At 58.0% G+C, this 24,474-nt stretch overlaps 1 protein-coding gene across 1 annotated transcript; it reads right to left on the reverse strand.

Moving 5' to 3' along the window:
- Positions 1-1,102: 1,102 nt before the first annotated feature.
- On the reverse strand, positions 1,103-23,151 carry EEIG1 (estrogen-induced osteoclastogenesis regulator 1). Its single transcript, XM_049774185.1, has 11 exons — positions 22,937-23,151; positions 7,590-7,710; positions 7,365-7,394; positions 5,554-5,670; positions 5,210-5,256; positions 4,963-5,117; positions 3,733-3,837; positions 3,295-3,484; positions 2,384-2,505; positions 2,211-2,280; positions 1,103-1,376 (listed from the first exon to the last, which is right to left on the reverse strand). The coding sequence occupies exons 1-11, from the start codon at positions 23,080-23,082 to the stop codon at positions 1,331-1,333; spliced, it is 1,149 nt and encodes a 382-aa protein (XP_049630142.1). The 5' UTR covers positions 23,083-23,151; the 3' UTR covers positions 1,103-1,330.
- Positions 23,152-24,474: the final 1,323 nt, after the last annotated feature.

A 24,474-nucleotide genomic window follows, 5' to 3' on the forward strand; every position in this document is an offset into this window, starting at 1 on the left:
CAAAAACCCCAGAAACCTCCTATGCCAGGAGGTTCCAGGACCAAGGCTTGAACCCTTGCCAGCTGGGGCAGAGGGGCCAGGAGCCCTCCCAGCCTGGGGAGGAACCTCCAGCTCACCCCCACCACAGAGAGCATCAATACCCTGGCCCCCTCCCCGAACCCCAGCCCTGCTGGGACCCAGCTAGCGGGGAGGCCAGAACCATCGCCCTAATCTGAAGGAGGAAACAAAGCGAACTGTGAATCCAAAAAAATAAGGGGGGGTGAGTAAACACCAGCCTGCTGGGTTTCTACAAAATAAGACTGAAGAGCGGCAGGGAGAGTTTCCAGGGCCACCTTCAAGCAATGAGGGGAAAGTGCAGTGAGCAGAGGTTTTATCAAGGAACAGAGGCGCAGGAAAATTTCACCCCTTAAAGGTCCCCATCTCTCCCTTGTCACAAGCAGAAATGCATTTGGGGGGTGAGGGGGGGCTGAGGACTTTCTGCCAGGAAACCAGCTCCAGGCCTGTCTGACCCAGCCCATAAATTCTCTAGCACAGGCCCCAGTCCAGCCTGGAGGGCCCTGAGGCGAAAGAAGGTGGCCTGGTTAGTTGAGACCTCTGACCTCCAAGGCCTCGAGACACCTTTCCTGGCTTCCCTCAGGAAACCAGCTGCTTGGGGAGCCAGCCCCGGGCAGAGGAGACACCCACCCTCACCCCTTTATTTTCTCAGCATGGGTGCTGGGCCTGAGCTAGAGCTACAAGCGGAAGGATGTGCCACGTTCCAGCCGGCTGTGGACTGCACTGCAGCCAGAGGCCCGGATCCCAGGGTGAGGGCACAGGGCAGGGCCGGGGACTGTGCTGGAGATAAGCGTGTGCAAAGTGCAGGCTGCCGAGGCAGCAGGGGGGACATCTGTTGTAGGAGGATTGGGGAAGGGGGTGTCTGAGGTCTGAGCTCCCAGGAAAGAGGCCGCCAGCGGGTCTCCTGGGACATGGAAAGGACTGCTGAAGCACTAAGCAGGGGGTATGGTGGGAGGGTCCTGGTCCCACATGGGCACATGGCCAGTGCTCCTGGAAGGGCATTGGGCCCCTCGGCCACCCCCATGTGAGTCTGCAGAAGCTGCTGCCACATGTCCTGTCTCCAGAGCTGGCATCTTGACCCTGCCAGCCTGCCCCTGGGGGCCGTGTGCTGCCCCCTAGTGGTTCAGAGAATATTCACAGTGGTGCCCAGGCAGGGTGGCCTGGGAGGGTCCAGAGGACGGAATGATACTAGGGCAGGAGTGCAGGGAGAGGCACGGATGAGATGTGGTAGGCGGCCACCCAGAGAAGCAGGCCCTTTGCAGGAGGACGCGGGTCCTCAATGGCTCTCAATCACAACCGGCTCGTAGACCCCGGAGGAGACCCTGTGGGGAGACACAGGTCAGTACCTGCTGCAGTACTGACAGGTGAAAAAAACCGAGGCTCCATGCAGTCGTGAAAGGTTTCACAAGGGTGGTGGGCCTGAAGGGCTTTTTTCCCGGTGGAAAAAGCCCACTGATAGGGCCGTGGATATTTGTGGCAAGGTTTGTTTTGTTTTGTTTTGTTTTTCTTGCTACCCCCGAACCTGTTTCCTCATTTTCCAGGCTGGCAGGGAGAGGAACTCACAAACCTCTAAGGAGCTGCCCTGTCTTCTGTGTCCCCAATCCCTCTGCCATCCCCCCTTTTTTTGGGGGGGCCACACCCGGTGATGCTCAGGGGTTACTCCTGGTTCTGCGCTCAACTTGTGCAAGGCAAACGCCCTGTCACTTGAGCCACTGCTCTGCCCCTGCCATCCCTTCTTTTTGCAAGGGCCAGAGCTATCTCCCACTGGGTGGTGGTACCCCTGGTTCCTCCAGGCCCCAATGTGACCTAGACCATGCTGGGAGAAGGCAGATGCAATTCCAAGAAATGGCCAGCAGAGGGCAGCAGGATGACACCAAACAGGCAAGGTCCTGGACGTGCCTGTGAGGTACTGTCTGGGAGAACTGGGGTGTGGGAATCCTGGCTTGCCCCCTCTGTCTCCCAGGTACCACCCTGCTGATGATAAGAAAATGTGTGGTGGTCCAGATGGTAGGGAAGGAACGGGGTGGGGTGGGGGTGGGGTCCCCAGACGGGTGGCACAGCAGAGGACAGAGGTGGAAACTGAAGTGCAGAGAGGAGTGACTTGACTGGACTTCCAAAGCCGCTGTGTGTGGTATCCATACTGGAGGTACCCTCACCTGTTGGCCAACTGGATGCCGCTCAGCGTGGTAGAGCCGTCTCGGCTCACAAAGAGACGCAGGTTGCTGTCTGTAGGGACAACGGCAAATGGCAGCTGAGTAGGGAGTGGAGAGAGTATCCCAAGCCACCCCCCCCCCCCGCGCCTCCTCCCCCCGAGCCCCAGGGCCTGCACCTTCCGTGTTGCTGCCCTCCGTGAAATCCTGGCTCTGCATTATCTTTTCCACGATGTCGTCCGCGTCGATGCGTGTGTCGTCCACCCACGTGGGATGGCTCTCCACAGAGTCCTTCTTCCTCCTGCGGGGATGGTCACAGGGCGGCGATGTCAGTGATGGGGACCCCACAGAATGCCTGCACCCTCACTCCAGCTTCAGGGCAGATGGTCCCAGGATCTTCCGTGTTTCAGGGGACTGAGCCCCCTGACCCAGATTGGGCACACACTCAGGTCCCTCTGCTCTCAGGGCTGCTGTCTGCAGTCTCGGTTGAGGAAGGGCACTGGTGAGCTGCCCAACCAGGACTGTTTGGGGGTACCACTGTGTACTGTGAACCCACTTGCTGAGGAATGAGCCCTTTACTGCTAGACAGTAGTAAACTGGGGGACAAATATAAACAGGTTCCCAGACCCCGCCAAAGCCAGGCACATGCCTTCTGAACCGGCTTGTCTAGGACCACTGAAGTCTCACAAACATGGAGCTGAGTAACAGGCATGGGAGGGGCCAGATGGGGTCACTAGCACCCAGTGCTGTTGGGGGGGCTGTTCTCCCTTAGCAGGGGAGCAGTGGAAAGAGGGAGAGAGAGGGAGAGAGAGAGAGAGGGTGAGAAAGAGGGAGAGAGAGAAAGAGGAAGAGAGGGAGAGAAAGAGGGAAAGAAAGATGACTTCTTTTTTTTTTTTTTTTTGGTTTTTGAGCCACACCCGGCGTTGCTCAGGGGTTCCTCCTGGCTGTCTGCTCAGAAATAGCTCCTGGCAGGCACGGGGGACCATATGGGACACCAGGATTCGAACCAACCACCTTTGGTCCTGGATTGGCTGCTTGCAAGGCAAACGCCGTTGTACTCTCTCTCCGGGCCCGAGAGATGACTTCTTACCGGAATGAGCGGTCAGACAGATGAGGCCGTGGGGGCCGGGGTGGCTTCTCTGGGGGCCGGTGCTCACGCTCGCCCTCAGGAGCCTCCATGGGGACACTGAGGCCACCCGAGGCGCTGCTGCTGGTAGACGTGTTGCGGCGGTGGGTGAGGTCGGACAGGCTGGAAGAGTGTGAGTGTTCCGTGCTGCAGCCTGTGGGGGGTGGGCATGAGGGCTAAGATGCAGGCCAGGACACCCAGGGCCAGAATGAGGGCCTGGGTCACAGGGCAGGAGCACACAGGGCCAGGATGCAGGGCCGGGACATGAGGGGGCTTGAGGCAGATTTGGGAGGGTTTTGAGAGACACAGGTCCGGGATGCAAGGCCAGGATGTGGAGCCAAATGGGATGGAGGATGGAGGAACCTGGGGCCGGGGGATGCTGGGGGAGCAGCTGGCACCCACCAGAGATCTTGGACTGCTGGCTGGCGTAGCTGGAGTTCCGGGAGTGGCCCGAGTGGAACACTTCCTCTGGGCTTGACAGGTTCTGGTCTGGCTCCTCCGGCACCCCTGATGGGCAAAATGAGGCTGTTATCGGCGCCATCCCTTCCCCACCTTCATCCAGGCTCCCACTGAGGACTATGCTTGGGGAGCAGTGAGCAGCGCCCATGCCCAGTCCCCCATGACCAACTGAGTCCAGCAGCAGCCATGTCTGTTAGGACTCAATGCTGGGAGGAAGGAGTGACTGAAAACCAACAGCACAGGGAGTGAATGGCAGAGGTGGGAGCTGGGTATCCGGGCTGAGACCTGCTCTGAGATACAGAATACAGAAAGGCTTCCTGGAGGGCCCGGAGAGATAGCACAATGGCGTTTGCCTTGCAAGCAGCCGATCCAGGACCAAAGGTGGTTGGTTCGAATCCCGGTGTCCCATATGGTCCCCGTGCCTGCCAGGAGCTATTTCTGAGCAGACAGTCAGGAGTAACCCCTGAGCAACGCCAGGTGTGGCCCAACCCCCCCCCCCCCAAAAAAAAATAGAAAGGCTTCCTGGAGGTGGCAATCTTGGGAGCAAATCAGGGGAGGTCTCTGGAAAAGGATCTCAGGCATCAACAAGCGCTCAGGGGCACAGCAAATAAGGCGGGAGCCTTGCTGGGGCAAGAGTCCAGTCGTCACAGGCTCAACCTTTAAATCTAACCAGGACCTGCCTGGCTCACAGGTACCATTCCAGGGTTGGCAATTTCCCACTGTGGATGGCTGCGGACCCCCCACTCTGAAGCTGGGAAGAACAGTGATGGCTCTGGGTACCCCCACGCTGGGTCCCCGACCCCGGCTGGCAGAGAAAAGAGCCAAGACGGGATGAGGGTTCAGGGCCCGAGTGAGACTCACACCGTGGGTGTCTGCCTTGTTCCACCCAGGATGGAGTGTCAGCATGGACATGGGGGTCTAGGGGTGCTAGGGTCTTTGTAGAGTGACCTTGGGACCTTCTACCAAGAGATGGGGGGGGGTCTTCCTGCCTGGACACTGTACCACACTCCACACTACACCCACTCTCCACATTCAGCTCACACCGCTCCCTGCTTCCTGGAGCTCTCCTGAGCTCACAGTGCATGCTGAGCGTGCCCAGGGAGGGGACGAGCGTTGCAGAGCAGCACCCCTGGTGGGGGGTACCCACAACACAAACATGGGAGGGTTCAGTACCTGAGCTGAGGATGCTGGGCCGGACCTTCGAGGGCCGGGAACCCGTCAGCGAATTGGTGCTGCTACTTTGGCTACTGGTGCCGCCGCCCTTGCAGGTCAGCTGCAGTGAAGTGTCCTGGCCGGGGACGGAGATGGACTTGGCAGTGGATGGCGGCCTGGAGAAGAAAGAAGAGCATGGATGTGGGTCCCTCCAGGGCCCAGGACAGCGCCTGCCCACTGGGCCCCCCCGCCTTGCCTCGGCACTCACGTCTTGAAGCAGGGGTCCCCCGAGAGCAGGAACATGCCAATGGTGACCTGTGTATATCGGAGAGGGGGGGGGGTCAGCCTCGCCATGTCCCCCCAGCCTCCCTGACTTGCCATCAGCCTCCTGCTCCTTTACCGGCCTTCCCCAGCCACGGGGGACATGGTAGCAATAGGGCTGATCTGGGCAGGGGACACCCAGACCAGAGGATTCAGCTGGGTAGGTGGGAACAGGGTGGGGTGGCAGGACAAGGTCCAAGTGGGGCAGCAGGGAAGGGAGGGGCTGTCTGGCGGGATACCGAGCAGAGGACTCTGGGTTGGCCTAAGGAACCTCATCCCGGCCCGCAGCACCTTGAGGATGGAATTGTCCTGCCGAGTGTTCTTGGTGTCGTAGCCCTCGAGCAGGCAGCAGCGCACGGTGCATCCTGCACCCGCAAACTCGGCCAGGTTCAGGTCGGCAAAGCCCAGCTGGGAGGCAACAGAGATGTGGAGGTTGCAGGGGTTAACCTGGCACCATGGGGGAGATCCCCTCACCACGCTTACGCCGAAGTCTCCCGCAAATCCCCATCCCCAGGACCCCATGGGGGGCCACGTGAGGCTCTGACGCGGTACAGCCCTGAGCTGGCCCCGCCGCGGTGCACAAAGCGCCTTTTGTGCGGGAAGCCAGGCGGCCGTGGGGCTGCGCCGCATGAAAGGACATTGTTGTCCTGACACAGATACATTGTCCCCCCGGAAACAAGGCCGGTGCTGTGGGAGCCCCCGGGCCTGGGAACTGGACAGCAGGAGAGGGAGAGAGAGAGGCTGAGAGCATGGCGTGTGGAGGCACCAAGTCCCCTCAGAGCTGAGGTTGGGGTCTGGGGTGCCGTGGTCAGAGACAAGGGTGTGGGCCGGCCACCATTGTGCTGTGTGTGTGTGTAGGGACTGCTGCAGAGGCAGGGGACCCAATCCTTCTCCCAGCCAGCCCACCATTAGCTCCAAGGAGTTCACCTGCCCTGGATCCCCTACAGTTCCCGAGCACAGTGCAGTGAGGCCAAAGTGGCCACTCCATGCCCCTCAGTGGGGCCCTGCCAGGAGCAGCTGGTTTCCCCATGTGCATGGGGGAAAAGGAGTCCAAAGGGTCCCTGTCCCCCTTCCCGAGCTACACTTCACAGCTGGGCCCGTTTGAGAATGTCTGGGAGGATCTAGAACAGGGGTCAGCAACCTTTAAGACATAAAGAGCCACTTGGACTAGTTTCCGAAGGGGGGGGGGAGCAGGGAGCCATCAAACCATTTGGACATTTAAAACATTAGCACTGCATACATTGTTTCTTATCTTAATGCTATCTATATACGAGATGATGCAGTTAGCTGTCAATCTGAAGAAAAAAAAGAACTTTTTCATTTAACCATGTAAAATATATTTGTGCCAATTAATAGCTAACTAAAATATTTAAGTGATACCACTCCCTGCCTTTCAGCCCTGATGTTCGAAGCTTCGGCAAAGTTTCAAAAGAGCCACATGCGGCACTGGAGCTGCGGGTTGCTGACCCCTGATCTAGAACGTAGCCAGAGCCTCTTCTTGGCACCTTTTCCCACTCTTGCAGGCAGGAGTGCAAAGCTACGGGGCAGGAGATAGTGGGGGAACCCATGCTGAAGCACTCTTAGACCCTATGCCTTTCCCATTTGAGGGTGTGGCTCCAGTTGATCCCACTGTCTGCAGCTCATTGCTCTGCGTCTCACACACAGATCCTCTGAGCATATCAATGGTGAGGTGCAGAGAGGGGGACTTTTAACCCCACAAGTTTCTGCCACCAGCAGTTGCAGCCTATAGGCCAGAGCCCATAAACTTTTCCAGAAAATGCCACATCTTGTAGAAAAGGTTTCCATTTTTTATTTTTTTGTTGTTGTTTTTTGTTTCTGGGCCATACCCGGTGACACTCAGGGTTTACTCCTGGCTATGCACTCAGAAATCACTCTTGGCTTAGGGGGATCATATGGGACACTGGGGATCAAACCGCAGTCGTCCTAGGTCAATTGGGTACAAGGCAAACTTCCTACCGTTGTGCCACCGCTCCGCCCCCAAAGGTTTCCTTTGGGTGAGGAATGCGGAGGTGGGGGCGGGAATTCTGGGGGCTTCCCTCACCCACCTGTCCCCTCCCTGACAATCCAGCAGCCCCACTCACCTTGGAGTAAGTCTTCCCACCTTTCAGCTCCTGCAGGAAGAGAGACAGGGGCACCGCTGACTGGGGAACCAGGACCACACTCACTGCCCAGCTCAGCAGCTTCTTCCCTGATCCCCAGGTGGCCTCCCACCCCCAACATGGCCTCCCCTCTTCCTTACACACCCACCCACCCAGGGTCCGGTCTTCCCTCCTCCCTGAGTCCCAACTGTCCAGGGGTCCCCTCACCTTGCGCACGGACACCCGGAAGACACAGGGGTCCAGAAGGCCTGTGGTTGGGTTCGCACTCATCTTACACACAAAGGTGAACCGCTTCCGCCAGCGCACACAGTTCTCCTGCACCTCCTCCCTGCGGGTGGAGCGGGCGGGGTGGGGTGAGCAGGGGCTAGAGGGGTCCCACCTGGCCACTCAGTGTTCACAAGGTGGTCATTCTGAACAGGAATGTCCTTCCAGGTTAGGCCACCTGCCTAGCACATTCAACCTGGGCTCAACATCCTGAGCACCCATGGTCGCCCCAGCACCGCCAGGGGGTGGTTCCCCCATCCACACACACCCCAGTCTGGCCCCCCTCCATACCCAACATTGCAGGGCCCCAAGCACCACCCTGTCTTCAGGCCCAAGTGCTGGACTGGTGGCCCAGCTGGCCGAGAATCACTGATGGCCCCTACAAAAGTATCCCATGAGTATCACCCACAGTGATACCTGAATCCACCCCCAGACAGGCTCCCGCTGCCACTGAGGCCAGACTCACGATGGACCACCGGTCCTTTCTATAGATGTGACCATAGGTGCCCCCAAGCCCAGGGTGGTTTCCGAGGCTTTGACGGGGTAACAGGATGTGCAGGGCAGCTGTGGGTCCAGTTGCCCATAGCATTAGCCACCCCCACACTCAGCGGTAGCCAGCTCAGGGCTGAGCGCCTAGGGACCACCCGCAGCCCCCAAATGGGTGGGAGTGGGGAGAGGATCTGAGCCCCACGCCTACAGGGTTCAGGGGGGCCAGGGTTTTCTCTTGGAACTGCCTTGCCCATACAGGACCTGATAGGGTGGGTGTGGGGCCTGGGGGTGCCTCCTTGGGTCTCTTGTTTTGTTTCCTGCCACACCTAATGGAGTTCAGACTATTCTTGGCTTTGTGTTGGGGGCTGCTCCCCGAGGTACTGACCATGGAACTTGGGGCTCAGGTGAGCCAAGGGTGTGTTCAGTCCCTTGCCCCATGAATCAGACCCCACCTGTTTGCTTCTCATGGCCACTGGGGATCTCTGAACCCCGCAGAGAGCCTGTGTCTGCCCTAGACGCCATACCGGGTGGGACTCAGCAGGTGTCTGGCTGGCCTATACCCTCAGTGCTACAGGGCCACGGACCAGGAGCCCTGACGGCAGTGAGACAGTGAGGTGTGTGCCAAGGGCAGGTACTGCCATGACTCAGCGTCAGCGGGGATGTGACTGGCTTGGGCAGGTGATTAGCAGCTCAGACCCAAATGACATGTCAGGTGAGGGGGCTCATTGGGGGATGCAGAGGTCCAGCAAGTCCTCCTCACCCCTCCCAGGTCTGGGGAGGGTAGTGAGAGGGGTCCCCTCTGATAAAGTCAGGGATCCCCCAGAAATTCAGTGGTCAGATTGTTCAGCCAAAGGGCAGGACAGGTTTGGCAATGCCCATTGCCCCAAGACCCTCAGATTGGGGAGGTGGGATACTGGCCAGAGAGTGGAGGCAGGGAGGGAGTTGAGGTGAGAGCACATCCTGGAGACCCTGGCAGACATAAACTGGGGAGGCACCTAGGAAGCAGCTACCAAGAAAAGTGGGGTGGGGGTGGACACTCAACCCAACCTTAGGCTGGTTCTGCTTGGCCTTGGGAATTGCGGATCCCTGTGTGTGCCAGGCCTGGCTGCAGAGCAGACCTTCAGTAGTAAGACCAGCTCTTCGGCATATGGCTTGCTCTTTTTGTTTGTTTTTGGGTCACACCCGGCTCCTGGCAGGCTAGGGAACCATATGGGATGCCGGGATTTGAACCACCGTCCGTCTACATGCAAGGCAAACGCCTTACCTTCATGCTCTCTCCGGCCCCGGCTTTCTCTTTTTTAATAAAAAAAAATCTTGGAGGGTTTGGGTCACACCCAGCAGTGCTCATGGGTTACTCTTGGCTCTGCACTCAGGAATCACTCCTGGTAGGCTTGGAGGACCATATGAAATGCCAGGGATCAGACCTGGGTTGGCTGTGGGCAAGGTAAGCGCCTGCCCTCCCTTACTATGTTATCACTTGGGCCCCAATTTTTTAATTTTTTTTGTGTGTGTGGTTTTTGGGTCACACCCGGCAGTGCTCAGGGGTTACTCCTGGCTCCGTGCTCAGAAATTGCTCCTGGCAGGCACGGGGGGACCATATGGGATGCCGGGATTTGAACCGATGACCTTCTGCATGAAAGGCAAATGCCTTGCCTCCATGCTATCTCTCCGGCCCCCAATTTTTTAATTTTTAAAATTGGTTGTACTCAAGGTTTACTCCTGGCTCTGAAGCTCAGGCATCACTTCTGGCAGGCTTGGAGCCAGGGATTGAATCTGTGATACCCAAGTGCAAGGTAAAATCCCTACCTGCTGCACTATAGCTCTGGCTCCTATGTGGCTTGTTCTAACACGTACAAAACACTACAAACGCTGCTCAATGAGTGGCAGAATTTTCCGATCAGCACCCTAAATTTTTTATCTCGATTTCACATCTCCTCTGGGTCGTATCTGTGGGAGTGAGCTCCAGACAGGAAAGCAACAGTCTCTGAGCAAACCCAAGACAGAGAGCACTGGCGGGCAGAGGACAGATTCTGGGCACTCATGAAGTGCAACAGAAGCTCCGGAAGTTCACATATCCATTAGGAACTGAGGCTGACAAGGTCAATCACTCTGAATTTCAGGACCCCCAAATCGTAATGCAACCCCAATCCATACCCTGGCTGGCTTCCCCGAAGGCTGAAACACACACACACACACACACACACACACACACACACACACACACCCCAGCACACAGAAGGTGTCTAGATTCCAAAGATTCTCCCAGATGACAAATGCAGTCAAGTCCAGGAAGTGTGGCTCCTCCAGGATAAAGGACAGACACACAGACAGACCCATGGAGCAGACCCACGGAACACTTTACAATTCACCATTCCCCGGTTCCCAAGGGAGCCCCTAAGGGGTTGGGGAGAACAACCAAGTTATTTCCTTTTCCTTTTGGGTTTTTGGCCCTACTTGGTGCTGCTCAGAGGCTGCTTCGAGAAGGGCTCTGGGGGCCAGTGAGAAGTCTGGGCTCCTGAAAGTCAAACCTGTGCTCAGCCCTCTGAAAAGCTTCTTTCTGTGGGAGAAGGTTGTGGTGACAACTGGCTGCTGACAAAGGAAGGAAGTGGGACCCTGTTACTCCGCTCACATATAATTAACCCCCCAGGGAGTCAAAGAGCACTTTGATCTCTAAGTCAAAACTCTTAAGTCTTAGAAGAAAACACAGGGAGCAGGAAAACAGTACAATGTGGAGGGTGATTGCCCTGTATGCTGTTGACCCAGGTTCGATCCCCAGCATTCCACAGAGTCCCGAGCACTGCCAGGAGTGATTCCTGAGTGCAGAGCCAGGAAGAACCCGTGAGCACTGCCAGGTGTGATTCAAAAGCAAAAACCAAAAAAACTCATAGTGTAAATATAGCTTCACCATCTGGGGATGGGGGAGTGTCAATGTACTCACAACAAACTCAACCAATTTCATGGGCACAAGTGATAAATAAAGCAGAGTGGATATAGCATCCAGAAGCAATTCCTGAGTGCAGAACCAGGAGTAACCCCTGAGCACTGCTGGGTGTGGCCCCAAGATACACACACACTCCTGAGTGCAAGCCAGGAGTAACCCCAAAACTAACTCCTTCCCCTCTTCTCCTCTCCATCTTTTTCTTCTCTTCCTCCCCTACCCCCTACCCCATCCACTGAGCAGAAATTGGACCACCATCCGGCTGGAGAAGAAAGAAAAAGAAGTCTGGATCACATATCAGATAACAGACAGTTACCCAGCTCAGAGAAAGAATACCCACAACTCAACCACAAAACAACACCCCAATTTACATGCAGCCAAGCTGGGGCCAGAGGGATGGTTCCAAGGGCTGGAATGCAAGGTTTTTGCATGTGGAACCCCAGGTTTAATACCCCTGCACTACTGGGAATGAAGTTGCATCCCCCCCAAGAAACATATATAGGCACCAGAAAGCACCTGAGCGGGCACAGCAGGTCAGGTCAGCCACGGGGAAATGTAGCTCCGCCAGCCTGCCAGCCTATCTCTAGCTGGCACCTGGCACCCACCAGGATGACTATAATCAAGGCAGGTAATAACAAGGGCGAGGAGGGTGGGGGGTAGGGTGCAGACCGGCAGCTGCACCAGGGGAAAGTCTGGCTGCTCCTTACGTGTCCCTGTCACGTGTGGGGTCCCCTCTGGGGCCCACAATCCCACTGGCGGTTCCCTGCAGGGCAATGACACCTATGTCTGAACAAACAAACCCTAGCTTGAAAGGCTCGCAGCAGCACATGGTGCCATGACGGCCACACAGACACCCATGGGCTGATGGCCAGAGAGGGACAGGAAATCATTGCGTGAGAAAAAGAAAGCTCATCTGTGCCCAGCCTGGGTGTGGACAGGGAGGGTGGTTGCTGAGGAGACAGCGGGACCAGGTGGCCAGGGGGACTAGGGTGGAGGAAATTAAAGTGCCCAGTGGCACCTTAATGACGTGCTGTAAAGACCCAAAGGTAGGGAGCAGTGAGGACTAGAGTAATAGCATAGTGTGGAGGAGGGCTTTTGTCTTGTACAAAACCCAACCTGGGTTCAAGATCCCAGGCACCTGCCGTGGTTGTCCAAGCCTGCCAGGAGCACCGCCAGATGTGGCCCACAAACAAGACAAAAGGCAAGGCAGTCAAGACTGGCCTGCTCTGAATGTCTCCTGTCCAAGGGGTGACTCTGGGCTATGCTCCCCGCAGCACAAACACTTAGGGTGAATGAAAACCAGAGAGAAAACAGGGGAGCAGGGTCCAGGGGAACTGGGGAAGGTCCTGTCAGAGGCACCTGGGCACATGGGGTCCATCCATATACGGGGGTGGCTCAGGCAAAGGCCCAGGAGGGGTCTGTGCAGGTGATTGGAGGCAGCCAGAAAGGAAACAAAGAATCCACCAGTTCCCTAAGCCACAGGGGTCACCTGAATGTGGGGTGCTAACCACAAGGAGCCCTCAGGTGGCCCTGCCCAGTCCCCTCCCTCTGGGAAGCAGCTGCCAGAGGGGGAGGAGGGAAAATGCAGCTAGGCCTGTTGGAACACAGAGGGATTAAGTTTAGATGGAGACAAAAGCAGGGAGTGGGCCCCCTGCAGAGCAGGCCAGGGAACCCTGGGAACTTCCCAGCTCAGGTAACAGGCCCGCAGGTGTCCAAGGGCCACCCGTGATCGCCTAAAGCCCACAGGGTCACTCCCAGGAAGGAGGCCTGTGCCCTGGGCACAGCCTGGGTAAACACCAACACTTCCTCCCGGCCTCAGGCCTCTGGAAACTTCCCTTCAACACCTAGTGAGTGCTGAGCTGCAATCCCCACCTACTTGTTGAAGAAGGGCAGCATGGGGGAAGGCAGGCCAGGAGACCCCGTTGTCCCTGTCTCCACAGTTCCCATGCCAGAGCCTGTTCCAAGCTGGTCAGAGGCAGTACAGGCAGGGGCAGCTCCTAGGCGATTGATTCCTGGGCTCCAAACATTCTTGTTCGGGCCAGAGCAATAGCACAGGGGAGAGGGCATTTGCCTTGTACATGGTTGAATCCAGGTTTGATCCCTCTAGCATCCCAGAGGGTTCCCCAATACCACCAAAAGTGATCCCAGAGTGCAGAGACAGGAGGAACTCTTGAGTGCATCATTGGGTGTGGCCCAAAAACCCAAACAAAAGGAACCAAAAAGCAAGACCACCCGTGGAGGATGGGCTGGAAAACGCAATGGGGGACAATGGGACCCAGGCTCAGGAATCAGTCTGGAACTGGGACTTGTCCAAGGTGCACAGGGGGCAAAGCGAAGTCAGGAGGGGCATGGGGAGCAGCCTGCTGGGCCCAGCATCCCTATTTCTGTACACCAGGCCATCTCTGTGGCTGAATGGGTGGGGGGCCTGAGGGGTGGGATCAGAAAGGCAAACCACCGTCCAGTCCAGATGGGGCCAGGTCACACCATGGCCTCATGGGAGGAGCTGGGCAGGTAATTACAGGGGGTGGGGGGCTCCATGCCCATTTCAGCTGGGAGACCTGCAATTTAGCTGCCGAATCCCGGCACTCGGGGGGGGGGGGGGAGCCCCCACCATCAGTGCCCGCACAAGGCTCAGCTATTTCCAGGGCTGACTGGGAATAAGACAGGCCATCCTCCACAAGGGCCTCCCCGCCCAGGGTCCCCCACTGGGAACTGGCTTCGCGGATAGGGGGTGGGGGATGCTGACCACCCAGCTGGTGAGGAGACACAGGAAGTGACTACCCACAGCCTCCAGGGCATGGGCAGGGTGGCCAGGGCAGTGACAGGGGCTGAGAGAACTCCAGGCTGGAGACGTGGGGGGTACCAAAGCCGAGGATATGGGAGCAACACAGGAAGGCCCCAAGCAAGAAGGGGTGCCCAGGAAGAGCTCCAGCATCTGACCCCCAGTGCACTCAAGGACCCCCCCAGAAGGTAGTGAGGGGGGTTTACTTTTTACCTCCATCTCCTGACACATGAAGGTGGTGCCGCCTGAGCCCTCCCACCTCAGGGTGCACCCCCATGAAACAACACAGCAGCCCAGGCCTGAAGCTGGTGGCTGCAGCCAAGGCAGGAAGGATTTCAATGGACACCATCTGCTGGCACTTCCCCAAGGAAAGAGGAGGGGAGAGGGCGGAGGGGGGCCTGGCCCGAGGCTGCAGGGCAGGGAGCGGCCTCCAGCCAGCCACGTGGCCAACGTGGCATCTCGGCCAGGGCCGGACTCCTGCAGGGAGCAGCTTGCGGAGACGCTGGCACAGTGGAGCGGAGTCTCTTTCCGCTGCCACTCGGGCAGCAGATTCCTAGAAGCCAAAACACCCTGGCAGGGAGAGGGAGGGATAGAGAGAGAAGGAAATGTGTATGTGTGTTGTGGGCTGCTGTGGCGAGGAAGTGGGGTGTTTGTGTGTGCGTGCAGAAATTCTCATCTGGAAAAGGGCTTCCAGGCTCGGACAACGGCTGGGTTAGGAATAAGTGTTCTGGGGTCAGACCTCAATGAAGCTCGCTGCTCATCAACCCAATGACATCAATCCAGATTTTCACAAATCCCAGCTCATGGCTTTTTGGGAAAAGGTCCACAGGCTGAGTGAGAAAAACTCGGCCAACAGGAGGCCTGGGAACCCCCAGAGCGCCACTAGCTGGGTTCAAGGGACTGGAGCACGTGCTTACACGAAGGAATCCTGGGTTGGCTCCACCACATCCAACAGTCTCCTTGGCACCAGTGTGCCAGAGGCTGCGACCAACCTGGCACTCTTGCACGAGTGCTTCCAGCCCCCGTATCCCTTCTCCCGTCTGCTCCAGCACCAACACCCTGCAGGCATAGGGGGGTGTCCCATAGCAAAGGATGGCTTGTGCCCACAGGTCCCCCATCGAGAGCCCAAACTGCAGAATGTTGGGGAAAACAGCAGAGACAGAGGCCCTGGATCTGCAGCGGGAAAAGTGGAAGTAGCTAATACACCGAGCATAGTCCTGACAACAGCCCCAGTCTCCATGTGATGAAGGAAACTAAGGCACACGATTCACATGGCGGAGAATTGCACCCACACTGGCTCAGACTCCCAAGCTGGACCCCTCTAGTGCTCAGGGTGTTGAAGCATGGAGAGGGGTCTTTCAACCATGGGGAGGGGGTCTGGCTATGCACAAGGAATCGCTCCCCAAGCCCTGCAGACTCATCAGGCTCTGAGCTGGGGTTCCAGCCTAAGGCTGCTGCCCTACTCCTTCCTGTCTTGAAGGCCGCAGAGCGGATCAAGGAGAGAGCAGGGCCTGGCACATGCCCACCCGCCACCAGCCAGTCACTGAGTGCCAGACTAGGTACGGAGAACCAAGGGCAGTTACCTTGGGGCAGGGCCCAGCAAGAACCAGACAACCCCCCCTTTGTCAGAGACTCAGGGTCATGTACTGGTCAGGGCCTGGGGTCTGACTGGGAGGTGGGGAGCCCTTTGAGTACAGGGCTGGCAGGGCCAGGCGTGCCTAGGCTGTGCCAGGCTGACTCAGCTCGGGTGGGGGCTGATTCCTTTCGTTAGGGAAGAGAGAAGTGGGAGTGCTCCCCAAATCTGGGCAACCCTGTGCCCCTGAGCACCTCTGGAGGCAACCCCCAACCTGCAGCTGAGACCTGGGAGGGATCTTGGAGGGGGTTTTGCTTCCTGCATTTTGAGTGGGTTCTTTTTTTTTTTCTTTTTCTTTTTGGTTTTTGGGCCACACCTGGTGATGCTCAGGGGTTACTCCTGGCTGTCTGCTCAGAAATAGCTCCTGGCAGGCACGGGGGACCATATGGGACACCGGGATTCCAACCAACCACCTTTGGTCCTGGATCGGCTGCTTGCAAGGCAAACGCCGCTGTGCTAGCTCTCCGGGCCCTTGAGTGGGTTCTTAAGCCACATCTGAGACGCCTGAGGGCGGGCAGGCAGCCCTTGGATTCTCTTGTAGACACAGGTGTGGGTAACTGTGAGGGCGTCCTTGACCAGAGTCACACCCTGTCACATTGCCAGCCCAGATGCTGGGTGTAAGGACACGGGCTCAGGGTCCACTTGAGAGGTCATGATTCATCAGCCTTCCCCCCACATGACACAGGATTGACACAGGGGAGACAGGACAGCCTCTGAGGCTCAGGCCCTCTCACTACAGGACACCTGACCTGACTGTAGGGCTAGTCTCAGCAGGACCCTCGCTGGGAACTCCCATGGGCTTCACTGCACCTGTATCTCTCCCAGGCCCGCTCCAGAAAGACATCTTGCCTGAGGAAGTTCAAGGGCCCAGAGAGACTATGGGTCCCAGGGCTGTCCCAAAGACAAGCCCCACTGTGCTCCCCACATCTGTCATGGTCTTGCTGGTAGGGGCTCAGCGAAGTAGGAGTGTGGTCCTTTTGGGGCCACCCACCCCTGCCAGTACTGCCTGTCTGAGCCTCCCCGCCTGCCTGAGCCTGTGACAGGGTCCCCAATGGATCTGAACATCAAAGATGAGGGAGGATTTGGGGTTTGGGGACACCCCAGCTCCAAGATTTCTCCCAGAAGTGCTGCATCCCCTAAGGATCCTGGAGAGGGAGCAGCCTGCAAACAGGACCAATGCTGTCACTCCTCCTCCCAGAAAAACCCGAAAAAGGGTGTCTGGGGCCACAGCTCAAAGCCTGCCTACTGTGCATGGGACCTGGGCTCTCTCCCACCCACCCCACACTCCTTTAAAGAAAAAGACCAAGAAAGGCCCAGGAACTCACCCTTTGGTTCTAGGTACCCCAGAAGAACCTGCCTCTCTGTGAAGCAAAGCTGGGGAGTGTGTGTCCGTGAGTTTCTCAACAATCTTGGGTGAAAGGCCTCTAGGGGCCTCCCTGACATACTCCCAACACACCCAGTTTTGGTGCTCTGAGCAGCCGGGTTATGCCATGCCCACAACACCGCAGTTAGCTCTCAGAGTGGGTACTTCCGTAGGTACTTATAGCCTGGAAAGAACTCCACAGCCACTGCCTGGGATCATTGCAACCCCCCACAGCCACTCGTCAACTCAAATCTGTCCTAGGGCTGGGGAGATGGGGTCCAGGGCTGGTGCCCCAGGCAATCCCTGACACCACATAATCTCCATGCCACTATGAAGCCCCAAACTCCCCATTCCCACCCCACAAAAGAATCTGCCCTGGATAAGACCAACAGTAGGGCCCTTGACTTAAAAGCTCCATCCCCAGGTACCCATATACACTCCTCCCTCCCCCAGCCTCACCCTGGCAAGCCAAGCATCACCCCCCCCAAGTGAGGCCTCAAAATAAAGAATCTGTCCTTCAAATCCCAAAAATGTAGGCCCGTCCTTGGACATCCCTCCCCCACTGAGATTGTTCTACACTCCATCAGTCACCCATAACTGTCCCTGTGTGTCTAACTCTGGGACTCCCTGCAGAGGGGACAAAGGGGAGTGTCAAGTTCCCAGAGCCCAGCTGGGGCCCTGCTGCACCCTAAAAAGGCTGAAGAAAGAAACTGCCTGAGCTGTGGGGGAGGGGCCCAGGTGTGTAGGGGACTGTCCCAGGAGGAAGTGGTGGGAGGGAGGCAGCAGACAAGCACTTCCGCCCCGTCCCTACCCTAGCCAGGTAACTCATACAGCAGGCTCCAACTGGCTGGACAGCCCAGCCCCTGGCCTGGAAGTTGGGATCTCTGGCCCCACAAGAGCACCATTAACAGCTGCTCACAGGCAGGGCCAGTCAGCCCCTCCTCCTGCCCACCCCAGCTCCTGATACAGCCTGTCACCTCCAGCCCCAGGCAGCTCTGCAGCTGGCAGGGCCCTGAGCGGCCCAGCACAGCAGCACAACCAGCACCGAGGAGGCACCAAGGAAGGGGAGTTTCAATGTGTGGAGGGGGACCTTGGGCTCCCCACACACAACCCCTGCATGCCCACCAGGGTGCTTGCTGGGAGGGGTTCAGCCAGTACACCCCCACATCAGAGAGCACAGTCCCAAGGGCCAATGAACCAGGTCGGGAAGGGTCGTATGACACTTGTTACAGTGTGACCAGACCAGGGAGGACACCCAGGCCAGCAACCCAAGCTAAGGTAGGCAGCTGGGCCATGGGGGGACGGTGTCTGCAGCTGCCTGGCCTGGTCCCACCCACCTAGCCAGGACGACCTAGGTCAGGACCTCTCCCCAGAGTCCCCCAGTCTACACAGGGGCCTTCTCCACAGGTTCCACAGAACCAGCCTGGTCCCCTAGTCAGGGATCCAAGGGTCCCCCAGAGAGGGAGATGGAAATGGGCAAGGAGGTGGCAGCCACTTGGCACCGAGCCCAGAGCTCAACATCTGGGTGTTCCACGTAGCTGTGCCGTCCTCTCGGCATCTAGCTCCCCACCTAGCTCCCCACAGCGTGGAGCCTGTGGAGACTCACCTGCCCATTCAGCCACTGGGAGGGAGTGTGGGGAGAGCAGGACCCCAAGAGAGCAGTGTCTCTACTTCCTTCATGAAGCTGGAGATCCTGAGACCTAGCTCCTCCATATCTGAACCAGCCTCCTGGGGGTGAGGGGACACCAGACCTGCCACTCCCCACAACCAGGAGCAGCTCCAACCCCATCTCAATCCACCCTGGTACCCTTGGGTTACCCCACAGCCTGCACGGCTCATGCGAGGGGCGCTTCCTGGGTGTCCACCTTTGGTGGAGATGGCCCCGACACAGGTCCGAAGGCAGAGGTCGGAAGATCTGTTCAACCTCACAGCTGACAGAGATGAGCCATCCTCTGGCTCTCAGAGATGGGGTGCTGCCTGGCCCCGCTCATCCTGCCTCTGGGTCCTCCTTACCCTAGAGAGCCTGTGGAGGCTAGTTCTCAAGGCATGTGGCCAAAGGCAGGTCTCATGGACACAGGCCAGAACTGAGCGTCCCTGGTGTCCTATCACCAGGGGACCTCCTCTGGGCAGGTTCAAGGCTGGGGTACAGGACAGCAAGGGGAGCAGGCACCAACCCTTTCTACTGCTGACCCCTAAGGAGCCTTGATAAAAAACATCTGAGAATCTGGGACCAGGGAGAGGGGCCTGAGTCGGCCCCACATCCTGCTCAAAGGGATGCTCAGGAAGCTGGGACCAAACCAGAGTTTAAATGTCTGTGCTGTTTGCTTCTCCATAAACAGACCCTAGAAGGGCCACTTCCTCAGCCCTGGCCTCAGTTTACACACAATTACACACACAATTTTGGCTAAGGAGTCGCTCTGGCTCCTCTGGAAAGGCCTCGCAGTGAGGTGAGTCCACAGCAACCGTCCTCCCTCCCTGGCACCACTAGCCATGCCTGGGGCAATCAAGTGCAGTGCCAGTGGGCAGACCTGTGTGGGATATCTGAGCAAACCCCCTGCAAAAGGGCCGACTAGCATGGAGCCCTCCCTGCACAGCCTCATGCACCAGGGTTGGGTGGGCCTCAGCTTCCCACCTGGGACCCCTGGGACCAGATGCCAAATATTGGAGGCATTGGAGGCTGGTAAGAATCTCAGCAAATGCCCCGGGAGCCCTAGTGCCAGCCTGTCCCTGGCCCCAAGTCCAAGGCCTCCCTGGGTCCTGGGGACCTCGTCCTGGGCAGTGCTGGCATAAGTCTTGGTGCCTCCTGGTTCCCACACCTAAGCTTTTCTTCCTCCAGGTTTGGCCCCAAATCCCATCCATGTGCCTGGTGTGATCTCACCAAGCTGTTATCCCTGTTTTCTCATCCATCCAAGGAGGGGTTCAAGGACTCCACTGAGGTCTCTGTTCCCCAATGGATGCCATCCAATCAAGGGCATCAGACTCGCAAGGTTCAAAGAGTGGACGATTTCCCCCAAGCTATGCTTTCAGTGGGTAGACGTCAAGGGCACCCCTCCGGGGTGAGCAGCTCCTGATGGGAAGATGGGGCCCAGGAGGGACAGTCTCAAGGGGCCTCAGGGAAGATGAAGCTGGGGAGAGAGTGGGCGACCTGCCACCTGCTTTATCTGCTCAAACTGGGTCATGCCAGACCCGCTGTTGCTATGGTGCCCAATGTGCACAAAACCTGAGGCTGCAGGGACTCTGGGGTGGCTCAGGGCTCCCTGGATCAAAGCAGGGACCAATCCTCTATCAGTAGCTACAGGCTGGGCTAGAAGAGACTCCGGAGGATGCTACTTGTCCGGCCTCCAGCCTCTCCAATCCAGTAGCAAATTCGTGCCTGGTTTTTTTTTGGGGGGGGAAAAGAGGGGCCTGCTCAAGTTTCGTCCAGGATGAGGGCAGGGCAGGCTGTTTGGGGCCCAGTGCCAGGAGGGAAGAAGGAAAGACAGGGGTGAAATCCAGAGACTGAGGGTTGGGCCCAGAACTTTCCAGACTTTCTCCAGCTGAGGTGGCAGGTTCAACATGAGAGTGAGGGCGGTTGACTGACAGCAAATGCATGGGCCCAGGCTGGAGCTGAAGACCCTGTGCCTGCCCCCAGCTCACTCCCCTGCTGGCTCTGAACGCACAGCCATGAAAGGTGGTACTACTCCCAAGTTGCACAAGAGGGGAAACTGAGTTAGGCTCAAAAGCAGAAAAGACAGTGGTGACAAGCATACCAGAGTTTGAAAGTGGAGCTCCATTGCCATAACTCCACTACAGAAACCACCTGCTGGGGCCAGAGCCACAGTAGGACCTAGGTCTGATCCCGGGATCCCATAAAGTTCCCTGAGTACCACGAGATGTGAGCCTGGTATGTAGAGTCAAGAGTAACCCCTGAGCACTGCCAGGTGTGGCCCCAAAAACAAAAATAAAAGCAAAACCCAAAGCACCCCCTGAGCCTCAGTTTCCATCGCTGTAAAATGGGGAAAAAAAAGAGGGGCTGAGGAAGAGACTAGAAAACGGGGTAAACAAGCCCAACAACCGCTTCTTCACAGAATCAGAGAAGTGAGGTAAGTTGCCCAAGGTCACCCTGAGAATGAGAGGTTGGGGGGAGCCCACTCTGAAACCTCAGTCTGCCATTTGGGGGGGGAGGGGCCCATGCCGCACCCACAGTAAGCACAGCCCTTGACTGAATTCCTTAGATAAACAGCTCGTGGCAGACTGGGGCACCTCCAGACCTGTATGGGCCCAAGTGCCCAGAAAAAGTGCCCCACCCACCCACTGGGGCAATCCAAAAACTAGAGGTTCAGCGGCAGGGATTAGGGGAGGGTGCAGATTCAAACAAGCACACACACCCCAAGTTCAACGGAAACTCTTGTGTGGACTTCCTAAACGGCCACTTCCTTCCCACCTCAGTTTCCCCACCTATGCCTGGCACACTCAAATCACCTACAGAGCCTCAGGGAAAGGTTGGATCTGTGGAATTCCCACAGTCCCGCCCAGAACCGGGTCCGTGGCAGGGACTGGCAGCAGAGCCCTCAACCCCATCTGTGGCAATGGATGGGCACCAGGTTGGGCCAGCCTGCAAGGCGCTTCTGCTAGGGTCTTTGGGGGACACTCTGCAAACCTATGGGATGGGTGCGCGCGCACACACACACACACACACACATACACACAAACTCGTCTCAGCAAAAAGTCCCAATCCCAACACACACACACACACACACACACACACACACACACACACTCAAACTCGTCTCAGCAAAAAGTCCCAATCCCAACAGGGAAACCACCTCCTGCTTCCCCCTACACACACACACACACACACACACACACACACACACACACACACACGAAACCACCTCCTGCTACCCCCTACAAAGCCCCCCAAGCCAACACACACGAAACCACCTCCTGCTTCCCCCTACACAGCCCCCCAAGCCAACACACACACACACACACACACACACGAAACCACCTCCTACTTCCCCCTACACACACACATATACACAACACACACGAAACCACCTCCTGCACACACACACACACACACACACACACACACACACACACACACACACACACACACACACACACACACGAAACCACCTCCTGCTTCCCGGTACAAAGCCCCCCAAGCCAACACAAGGGTATTTGCAATGCAAACGAGTCAGCACCAGGCAGAAAGGGCCCCTTGAGTGAGTGAGTGAGTGAGTGAAATGAGTGAGTGAAACGGCTCAGTCACTGGGGCAGCCCCCGAAATACAACCAGAATCAGCTTGCACTGCGCGTGGGGTGCTGAGAGTGCCAGGGAACCTGTAGCTGGCCCTGGGGCTGGCTGGCGTAGGCTCCAAATCATATGACAGGCCAACCGGCCAGCTGGGAGCAAGGTGGCCTGCAACTCGAGCCCGAGCTCCGAGGCAAGCAAGCTGAGTGTCCGTCTGCAGAATGGGCCTAGCCATTGCGGGCTTGGAGAGCCAGCTACTGGGGACCACTGCTGTCCCCCTTGAAAATGGTACTGGGTCTTTGGCCTCCCTCACACTCTTGCATATGCATGTGTTGCCCCCACACTTGGAGCCATTGCCCTGGCCTGGTGTGTCACCTTTTCATAAACCCTGGACTATTATTATCTCAGAATCAGTTGAATAAAAGAACTGCTGAGTTAAATGCAGGAACATAAAAGTATTGTATAAATAAGGGCTGGAGAGATAGTATAGCAGGGCGTTTGCCTTGCACATGCAGAAGAACAGTGGTTCGAATCCCGGCATCCCATAGGGTCCCCCGAGCCTGCCAGGAGCGATTTTTGAGCGTAGAGCCAGGAGAAATCCCTAAGCATTGCCGGGGGTGACCCAAAAACAAAAATAAGAAAAAGAAAAAAAGGTCTTTTGGTCAGATCCCTAAGATCTTAGGGCTCAGATCCCTGAGCCCGCCTGGTGCAGGCAAGCATGCAAACCTGTCTTGCACCTACCTGCACACTAACCAATCCATCCATCCACCCATCCATCCAACCAACCATCCCCAAAGATTGTGGCGATGATCCCGGGGAAAGGCCCAGCCCAGCAGCTGGGCTTTACCTGGATGACAAGCTGACAAAATCCCCGCCGTCCAGCAGCCGGACCTTGCAGAAGAGCACCCCGTTGACGAAGGGCACGGCCGTCAGCTCCTCCAGGGTGAAGGTGGTTTGGAATTTGAATCTCTTCTTCTTCATCAAGAAAGCCATGAGCGAGCTGGCCGAGTGGGGAGCCCCGGGAGGAGGAGGAGGAGGAGGCGGCGGCCAGAAGAGAGGGGGCTGGGGGTGCAGAAGCAGAAGAAGCAGCAGCAGCGAACCCCAAGATCCCTTTCCCGACCCTGGTGCACCCCGTCCTCAAAACCCCAGGCCCGGGCCTGCCCGGACGGGGTCGGGGACCGAGGAGGCGGGGGCAGCCGGCCGGGGAGGAGAGATCCGAGTCGAGTCGGGGCGACCACCAGCACCGGCGGCGGCAGCTCGAGGCTCGGGCTGAGGGTCTTCAGCGTCGGGGTGCCGGGGATCGGGGGTGCTCGGCGGGGGTGGGGGCTTCATTCACCACGGGCATGGGGACAGCGGCGGCTCCTGCGCAGGGCCCGGGCGGCCGGGGCAGAGACCGAGGCAGAGGTCGGGGCGGCGGGCAGCATCCCGGGGAGACTCGAGCCGGGCCTCCGCCTCCGCCTCCGCCTCCACCTGCCCGCTCCCGCACCTGGAGGCCGGCGGGCAGGCGGCCCAGGTGAGTCCTTGCAAGGCTGCGGGCTTCCCTCCCGGCCGCGGGGTCCCTCCTGGGCGGTCACCGGCCCTGCCGGCGGCGCCCGCTGCCTGGGCCCACCCAGCGGTGCTCAACGCCGCAGCCGCCGTCGGAGCTGCACGCTACGCGGCGTCCCCTAGCAAATGCCGAGGTCCCGCGCGGCCGCCGGCCGAGCCGCCGCGGAGCGTGGAGAAGGGGCGGGTCTTGCTGGCTCAGCCCGCTCTCTATTGGACGGCTTGGAGGCGCAAGGTAATAATCTATTGGCTAATTGAGGCATAGGGCGGAGCGAGAGGTTTTCGGATTCTCTGATTGGTCTTCCTGAAGCTTAGGCCCGCCTCTTTTTCTTTGGGCGGGGCAGAGCCAAAGGGGGAAAGGGCGGGATTCGTGGAGGAGGCGGGGCTTACTGGCTCAGCCCGCTCGCCATTGGACGGCCCTATGGAGCAAGTGTGGAACGCGATTGGCGGGTTGCGACGTAGGGGAGGAGCTAGAGGTTTTGAGATTCTCTGATTGGTCTGCCCGCTTTCTCTTTGGGAGGGGCAGAGTCAAGGGGGGGAAAGGGCCGGATTCGGGGAAGGGGCGGGTTTTGCTGGTTCAACTCGCACGCCATTGGACAGCTCTGTGAAGCGAGCGTGGAATGCTATTGGCGAATGGCGGCGAGGGGCGGTTAGAGGGAGGAGCTAGAGGATTTGTGATCTTCGGATTGGTCCTCCTGGAATTTGAGCCCGCCTCTCTCCTGTCGAGGGCGGAGCCAAGGGGGAAAAGGGTGAGGGGCCCCCAGGGGAAGCTGTGGGAGGTCTTGAGGCAGGCGGGAAGGCGACTCTAGCGGGCCTAGGCGGTGGGCGCGCGAGCTAGAAAGG

This window comes from Suncus etruscus, chromosome 5 (genome assembly GCF_024139225.1).
Source record: "Suncus etruscus isolate mSunEtr1 chromosome 5, mSunEtr1.pri.cur, whole genome shotgun sequence".
Taxonomy (NCBI): domain Eukaryota; kingdom Metazoa; phylum Chordata; class Mammalia; order Eulipotyphla; family Soricidae; genus Suncus; species Suncus etruscus.

Coding starts and splice junctions, on each gene's coding strand:
- EEIG1 (XM_049774185.1), bottom strand. CDS start 23,082: ATGGCTTTCTTGATGAAGAAGAAGAGATTCAAATTCCAAACCACCTTC. Junction 7,711..22,936: donor TTTGTCAGCTTGTCATCCAG/GTAAAGCCCAGC, acceptor CTCCACCCGCAG/GGAGGAGGTGCAGGAGAACT. Junction 5,118..5,209: donor GGGGACCCCTGCTTCAAGAC/GTGAGTGCCGAG, acceptor TTTCTTCTCCAG/GCCGCCATCCACTGCCAAGT.